This window comes from Carassius carassius, chromosome 43 (genome assembly GCF_963082965.1).
Source record: "Carassius carassius chromosome 43, fCarCar2.1, whole genome shotgun sequence".
Taxonomy (NCBI): Eukaryota; Metazoa; Chordata; class Actinopteri; order Cypriniformes; family Cyprinidae; genus Carassius; species Carassius carassius.
The window spans coordinates 24,155,414-24,164,321 of NC_081797.1; the positions used below are offsets into that span (position 1 = coordinate 24,155,414).

At 38.1% G+C, this 8,908-nt stretch overlaps 1 protein-coding gene across 1 annotated transcript in view; it reads right to left on the minus strand.

The window, feature by feature from the left end:
- Positions 1-6,518, minus strand: part of LOC132124648 (growth arrest-specific protein 2) — a 34,034-nt gene extending 27,516 nt beyond the window's left edge. The window contains exons 1-2 of the mRNA XM_059535765.1: positions 5,992-6,518; positions 2,443-2,591 (exon numbers count right to left, since the gene is read on the minus strand). Coding sequence (XP_059391748.1) covers positions 2,443-2,590 — 148 coding nt within the window. The 5' untranslated portion in view covers position 2,591; positions 5,992-6,518. The remainder of the gene's footprint in view (positions 1-2,442; positions 2,592-5,991) is intronic.
- Positions 6,519-8,908: the final 2,390 nt, after the last annotated feature.

Below are 8,908 nucleotides of genomic sequence, written 5' to 3' on the forward strand. Positions count from 1 at the left end.
GGACGCTGAAGTCTGTACAGAGTCTGTACAAACATGCTGTTTAAGCCATACGTGTAAAAGCAAATGTTGCTTAACTCTTCCATTGGTCTTGTTGTTGGGAGTAGCTCAAGTGTTTTGATAAATTGAACAGGTAAGTTGTATACTGTATCTAGTGTAAACAGTTTCAGCGATTACAATGGGTTTTATTTTCATTTGAAATGAAATGACACAACACTCGCATCTAGACTTGTATCAGCTATTAAGCGAGTAAACGTCAGTGGGAGGGGCCTATGATGTGATATGATCTTGCTCATTTGGCAGTCATATCCAAATATATATGCCTGAGACATCAGAATCTATCAGTGATATAAAAAAAAGGTAATTTTTGGAGCTTTGTTACATTTTTTATTTATTTTTGAATATTTGTAGTGAGAAAGATGTGTTAAGCTTTGTGGTATGAATTAATGGTACAAAGACCTCTTATATGCCAAAAGATCAAGAAGAACATTTTTACTTATCGTGGTGAATGGTACTAACTGATTATTATCTTGACAAAAGTCTTCAAGCCCAATCTTAATTTCCTAAACTGATTGTCAAGATTACATTTAATTAACATCAACAATAAAATCATACAACCATGGTATAATAAATTGTGCTTCTTTAGCTCCACACACCATGAGTAAGTAAAAAGTGCATTAACAATCAATCAATCAAGCCACAAAAAGCCAGTGTATGTTTCATGTATACAAGTGGCTTCTGGTAAGACCAGCAAATGGTCAAATCATGTTCCTGTAACAAAGATCAGTTTCACAGATCTTAGCAGCTATTTGTCTAAAAAAACAACACAGAGACAGGCGTAAGCCACTAAAGAGTGTGGACAATCTGGATAGGGAACTAGTGGTTGGAGTGTGGTTGAGTATGAAGCCCCTATGTGGCCCACTGCGGCTCCTGGCTTCCTTTTGCTCCAGGCAGACCAAAGACAAAGCCCTGGTTTCAGCCCGCTGTTCACGGCCTGAGAGCTGCCAGAAATTCCACAGACATCCCCCTCCATCCATCCACACACACACACACACACACACAGAACAGAAGCCAGCGCCACGACACACCACCATTCTTCTCTCGTCATAATTTGTCTCATGGTTCAAATGGTGAGTGGCATTCAGAATCTGATTAATGCTGGGAAATGTTGGAAAAGAAATCATGCCTGCGTATGCACACAAGTCGATTACATTCATCAAAGAAAAAAGAACAAATTATCAAATGATTTAAAATCAAAACATTAATGAAATATATGGCACATTAAGGGCTGTAAATTTTTAAGGTCTTAAATTTATCAATTTCAGCTTAAATTAAATATGATATGATATGAAGAAATGATAATATACAAAAGATAAACAGAGCACAGCTGGATGTGCCCTAAGCAGCCTATGCAAATAATGAAACGTGAATTTAAACATTTCCTCTCCACCACAAACAGAATACACCAGCAGAATGAAGAAGGCCTCAGCATATAGCCTTGTTGCACACCTCATGCATTAGTCAAACTGATGAAAATGTACACATGAAAATCCACAGATTGCATTATTAGTTGAATTTGTATTGAAGTCTTCAACCTTTGCAGTTCCAAATCACCACTGGACACATTGCAAATGGGAAAGGAAAAAAAAACATTCAGATCTTACTGTACTTTAAGGACCTATTTCTCCCCATTAAAATTATTTTTGTTAAGTCAACTTTACCTGTCAAGTTGTTTCAGTCATGAAAAATAATATATTTGATGCAAATTGAATCAGTTAATTTAGATATTACCAAATAAAGTAAATGACTTTAGGTTACATGACAAGCATTGTTTTGGATGTAGAGTTCAATGTTTAAATATCATTTTTATTTTCTTTACTTGTTTTATTTTTATTTCACTATTTAATTTTAACAAATAAAATGGTTATTTTATAGTACTAGAACTTATGAACATTCACAATAAAGTACTCGATAGTTTTAGGTAAATATATGGGTTAAGGTAAGGTTTAAGCATAGTTATTACCCTGTTATTGTAATTGCTAATAGTATGAACATGAGGAATATAACTGTGGAAGAAAGAGCTACCAATAAAACAGTATAGCACACACTAGTTTATTCCAGTCGAAGTACAGTATTATTACCAACCTATATAGTATAAGCATTTGCCATATTACTAAGTGACAGATTCATTTGGCAAAAACATTTTAATTTGTTTAATTTGACTGTTGATGTCAGAAAAAAAAGTCTTTTGAAGCACTTTCCTATTTCTTTTAAATGCTGATGTGCATATCTGCATTGCTGTTATATAGTTTTTTTTTATTTATTTTTACTGTTTTTCAGTCTTAACTCAGAACATATCATTTATTGTAGAAATTTAACAAAGATTCACTGATATGAAAGATACAGGAACTGCTAAGGCATTGAGACAAGAATAGCGTGACTTACCCAGCATGCTAGAGAGCCAGAGCGCCAGGTCTTCCTTCATGGGCAGCAGACTGGCCTCATGTCTACTGGCCAGCCACTGACTGTACTGCTGCAGATCTGTGAGGCCCGGACCAGCCGGCTGCTGCCTACCACTCAGAGGACTGAACATGCTTCAGAAAACAGAGAGGAACATCTACATCAGAACAACTCAATAACATTAACTCAATCATTTGGCTTTGACGAAATCCCTCAAATGAATTATTTCACTCTCCCACAGAGCACAAACGTCATCTGATCATTCAAGCCCTTTCTTTTGTTCCACAGTAGACTCTTATCCTCTACACCGATCTTCTCATCACAGTCCAGCTCCGGGCTCTATCTTATCTGACCTGTGATATCATATTCACTCGTTTCTTTTATTTTTTTAAGGCAAAACAGATACTCTGTGTGGCTTCCCTCCAGTCCTGCCCTAGTGTGATTCTGTTCTGACCCAAAGGCTCTTCACACAAATGAACATCCCATTCACAAAGAAACATCTGAATTATTAGCAATGCATTAGATATCACTTTGTCACATAAAAAATCCAGGCATTTAGTAAGGCGTTTTACTAAAAACAACCGTCTTTAAAAAATTATCACTGGACTTGGCAGGACATAATCTGCAAAGAAGAATAGTGGGTGAAAACTGGACCGTCGAACACTAAGGAGGATCGTGTCCAAATGGCACGGTTAAACTGTCATGTACTTGTACTGCAGCAATAGTGACTGCAAACCTCAAATTTGACCCTGTTAAAAAAAACAAAAAACAATCACAAAGCCAACTGTTGGTTTTACTCCATCCTTAGTCAACAGAACAAGAGATTCATACACAGCATTGTTTAATATGGTTACCATCAGGATGTCCAGTTCAACATATCCACAAATTTGTCTCTTTATTATAACAGCTCGGGTTGTTTAAGGAGCATTTCCTTGTTTGTCTAAGGCAGTTTTATTTCTCTGTAATGCTATTTGCAGAGGAATGTGTAGGAATCCAGTTGAATTCCAGTGATCTAGGTGCACACTGACGAAGGCTGTGCACTCTATTGTAATTCTAGGGAATCCTGCTGATCAGGCGGGTTAATCTGGTTCTGAATGTATAACGTCTCCTGGAAAAGCTGGTTCATTTATATCATTGCTGCTTGAAGTTTTGTTCCTGAGTTAGAACACATTAAGTGCAGTGGTAATAATATGTGATGACCCATAATTCATGCGAGGAGCTAGTGAGAAGTGTAAACATCTTCTCCAGTGATGCAGAACGGGACTTTTTCCTAAGTCCTGCTCTCCTGTATCCCTCTGAGCAACCTGGGAATGAGGACTCGGGTCCAACAATCGTCACTTTGTTTGCGGTGGGCTCTGAATGGCTGGCAGGCGAAGGCGAACTGAAAGTCAATCTGTATGTTTTCCTTGTTCCACAAAACAGAACGCCAGAGTTCACTTTACCTGCCAAACGTCTATCAGATACAGCCAAACCTCCTCTTTCTTTCTCTTTCTGAAAGAGCTCCTGTGCTGGAAACGTTTAAGAGAGAAAGAATCCAGAGAAATGAAATAGGTGTTACTGGCTTTCTAAACAATTAAAAAGAGGACACACTGTCCCATATGGACGAAGGCAAGGTGAACAGCAGTCCGCTAATAACTTCAGTCGTGTCTGTCTGCTCTCGATATTTCCCAGACAGATTCAGTGTTCACTGGGTGTTGAGTGAGAAAGCTGATACGAAAGAATGTGAGAATGACCTTATTAGTGTTGCCTGCATCTTTATTATATTTCTAAGCAATCAGATCTGGCAGACAATAAAACGGATGAGATCATTTCAGTACAGTTACATTGAAGGAGGGAGCCAAGAAACATCTAGAGACCTGAATATACCAGGGACTTAAGAGTGGTCAATCCGTGCCTCCCAGAACCCCCAAACAAAGCCTATACTCTAGCCCTACAACTTACATGTACCTCTAAGGTATTAATATGCAACCTTTAGTGGTAAACGAGGTACAGTATAAAGATGCACCTTTTTTGGACCTCCTTTAGCAACCACATCAAACTCATTATTTTATATAGATCTGTTAAATTAGTCCAAACACATTAAAACTGCACTGCATTGACCTGATTACATATTTTCTGTGAGGACTTAAAAACTGACTTAAAATTCAAATTATTTATTTAAATATTTAAACATAAAAATGTTGGTGATAGAAGAGTTTTTGTCATTACAAAAATAAATAATGAAATCATAATTAAAAGAATGAAATTCTTGTTTGGAGTTTGGCTTAATCTTAGAAATAAAATCTAATAATTTTTCTGACATTTTATAAAAATGTATATATTTTAAATAAAATATTTGAATAATAGTTTTGATATTTTTAATATTAATGCATGGTTAGTAAAATGTCTTTTTAAAAAATAATAATAATAATAATTGAAAAAGATTGAAATCCAAACACTCCTTCACTAAAATCTGTGAGGACTCGACATTTCCTGACACAAACAGATCACCACCTGGACTGATGATGGTGCTCGGTTCACAGATGGGGAGGACATTTACACTGCATTCAACACCACACATATTATGAACACACATATTGGGCACATATGGTTGAAATCAAAGGTCAGTGTACAGTGTGACACCCTTGAACCTTTAGCTGGGATGATTATATTAAACAACGTAATATTCTTTCACAGTCAATATTTTCCTAGCAAACAGTAGCAACAGAGGAGTGATAGGCACTAGGTGCTCTCCATATGTTGTGTGCATTTTCCATTCATAAACCATAAACACTGACCTTTACTAATGCAGAAATTATAACTGATAATACTTCAGCTCCCACATCTGATTCTGTTGCAGTTATTTGAGCCTCAATGCTGTGTCATGTTCAACAAGGAACATGAAGGGTAAAACAAGTACACACAGGATCTACACATCTCACATTATCCAAAGACAACCAGAATTTCGGCCTTTTGCATGTAAGTTTAGATCAAGGTATATTTTCTTTCCCAGTTAAGCAAAGACTTGGTCTAGTTGCCTGCACAATCACTTCATTTTTCATGCATCACCCTGGCTTTATGTTCACAGGCTATTACACACTTTAACTGTTAGTTTAAAACGCACAATAACCCATTGTACTGAGGCAGCTCATATGAGAGAAAAACCTTCGGCAGTCTGAGGAGAAAACCTTGTTTGCTGTTTTCAAGTGGGCAATGCTTGACATTTTATGGCTGTAGTAATATTTCAAAGCTGCTGGTGCTTTCATGTGCTATTCCTGACACAGAGAAACCACAAAAACAGACTGCATTGTACAGATGAATCTAAAATATCAAATGCATTTACCCAGAACTATAAATATTTCTGCAAAAAAATACCAAAAAATAAAATAAATAATAATAAATAATAATAATAATAAGTATTTTGCCAACCTAAGGGAACATTTTTAAACTTTTACTTTTTATTGTATTAAGAATATTTATCTTATAGCCTGTCTATCTTATTTCATTAAGATCTATCTATCTCTGAAACACATTTGTATCTAAGACTACACGTACCCTCCGGGAAGCTCTGCCTGGAGTCGGTTCTTCAACAGCAGACGGTCGTTTCCAGTGACTTCATGCTTTTGTCAGCAGCACAGGGTGCTCAGACTGTTGTTCACCGTGACACTGAGGCTCAAACACCCGACTGTCATTGCGGGTCTCAGCTCAAAGTGCGCTCCTGCGATAGATTGATCGCGCAGTCGCACCGCCTCCCTGAGCGACGCGACTTTATCCGCGCGACTGGGAGCTATGGAGCTGCACAAGATAAAACCAGACCTGTGGTACAGAAGAAAGAAAACAAAACAGAAGGAGAAGGGGGAAAAACTTAACTGACTGGGGGAAAATGACAACAACAATAATAATAAAACACGTATTACAAATAAATAAATAAATAAATAGGCTACAAAACTTGCAAGGCACTTTAATTTGTAAAATGATAATCTGTTGATGCGTTTCAACAATTGTTTAGTAAGCTATTTTGAGTATTGTTTTGTTATAACTCGTTTTGCTTAAAAGACAATGCAACTGAAAGGGAGTGGTTTAAATCGTTGAGTTTAAACCATAGACTGTATAAAAACATGGACGTAGTGTCCGTGACGTCACCCGTAGTCTCCTGGAGTGTGTTTTTGACATAGACATGTATAGAAAGGCTAGATGGCTCAAGGCGGAGTCAGTTGTGTCGTCACTTGGCGGCCATCTTAGGTCAGGAGACTGCGCTGCTGCTCCCTGCTGCTGTGGACGGAAGGTGAGTGACATACGCCAACTAAAATGCTCGTAACTTGCTGAATTCTTGACGGATTTACAAACGGTTTGGTTTATTACAAACCTTATTAACGTGGCTATGATTTGTGCTGATACCGATGTTTAAAGTGTAGCTTCACGTTTTGAGAAACGCTTAACATTGCAGCGTAGCTGTGTGTTTCATGGCTGCCCTCTACTCTAAAGCAGTGGTTCCCAAACTTTTCCATTCCACGACCCACCTAGACAAGTGTAATATATTTCACGACCCACCAAAATATAAAAAAAAAAAAAAACAACGAGTGAAATTACTTTAAACCTAATCTTACTTAAAATTTTTATGACAGAAATTAAGTATTTAAGAAAAATAACCATTTTATTTTAGAGTACAACTGAAAATTTCACTACAAATTTACAAGTTTTAATTTTTGTTTACTGGCGTTAAAATATGTAGTGTCCATAAAAACGTGAAGCAGGCTCACTCCAGTGAAGTGTAATCTGCGCTGCTGTGTTTTGTTGCATTCATGATCCTTCCGTGTGTGTCGGCGAGAACGGAGCACAATCCAACACTTTTTTAGAAAAGCATAAGAAGCAAAGCAGAACTATCTAAAACAGTTTGGAGATTAAAATAATTGTGAAATAGGTAAAAAAAGACCGATTGAACCTTTTAATGACATTGCTCTGAGACCTTCAAAACACGCAACGCACACGGACTTAATTGCAATTTGAAAATCACACTAAGGATATTGCAGTTCATTATTAATGTTGGTGGGCTATATCGTTGTGATGAGTGGGTTCCCAGTTCCCGCCTCCTTCTTCCTGTGATTGTGAAGATTTTAATGTTTTACACTGGTGCCGAAGCCAGGGAGGAAGGAGGGGCGCGCTGCCGAAGATCCTTCGCCGCTGGGGTGAATCCGCAGTGCCATCGAGCAGGGCGAAGGAGTCTGCCGCCGAGGGTGCTCGATGTGGTGGGCTGGAGTGAGTTGCCGGGGGGGGGGGGGCGAACTCACTCCAGCCCACCGCCTCGATGACTCCTTCGTGGAAAGAGGTGGGAACCGGCGGACAATCAAACAAAGTTTTAATAACCAAATAAACACAAAACAGCGCGACAGCCCCTCACGGATGACTGCCGTGCACAAATAAAAAACAAACACAAAATAAAACCCAGGCCTGGTCCTCTCTCGTCCTTCACTGTCATCGCTCCTCTTTTGTATCCTTCCGATCTCCTCCGTGGTTCTTGAGACCGGTGAGTGTTGCTCATTTCCCAATCACTCCACCGGCCTAGCTCTGTTCCCATGGCACTAGGCCCCGCCCCACTCGTCACATTCGTGCAGCCCTAGACTGAACTGTGTTAGTGTCTGTGTGTCATTGAAACGCAAAATTAGCTGCAGCCAAGTGACTTTGTGCGACCCACCTTGTTCCATTCCGTGACCCACGAGTGGGTCGCGACCCACAGTTTGAAAACCCCTGCTCTAAAGTGATACCACAGTCGACATTTTCAATTATTAACAGGTTTCCTGAGACCAACAACGTTTCTTGACAACCTAATCTTTTGTCTAAATGTCATTTTGTGGATGTGGTTGTATTTATTTGCTGGCTAGCAGTGAAGAGGTCGTAAGTGAGTCACCAAGCAATTGTAAATTGGTGGGAGAGGCAGGGTTAGTCTTTCGTTTCAACATAGCTTTGAGTTACACATGATTTCCAAGTGGTTTGGTTTCTTAAAAACATCTTTACATTTGGATTACTTTGTTGGTTTTTTGTTTACAGAACTTCTGATTACGCTTGTGGAAAATGAGAGGAGGAGAGGGAGGGAGCTGTATTGATTATATTGTATTGATGGAAAGAGTTTTGTGTCCAATTGTGTCTTAATGTTTTTTTTTTTTTGTATATTTTGTATATTTCTTTTGTAAGTTTTTTCTAATTGTGTGCCTTTGGACCTAAGTAAAAAAACAGAAAAGAGATGGGTCTTTGTTTTTTCTTTATTTTACAGAATGGCAACTTGAGACAGATTTATATTATACATAAATTTACACATGTATTTAATACTGTAAATATTAGTAATAAACTAAATTGCACTATTTCATGTTTCATGTACCTTATAAATATTGACATCATTACTGTGTGTGTGTATGGGTATACCTAGTACTTTACCTGTCTAGTCTACTTAATATACTATTTTCTTAATAAACTCCGT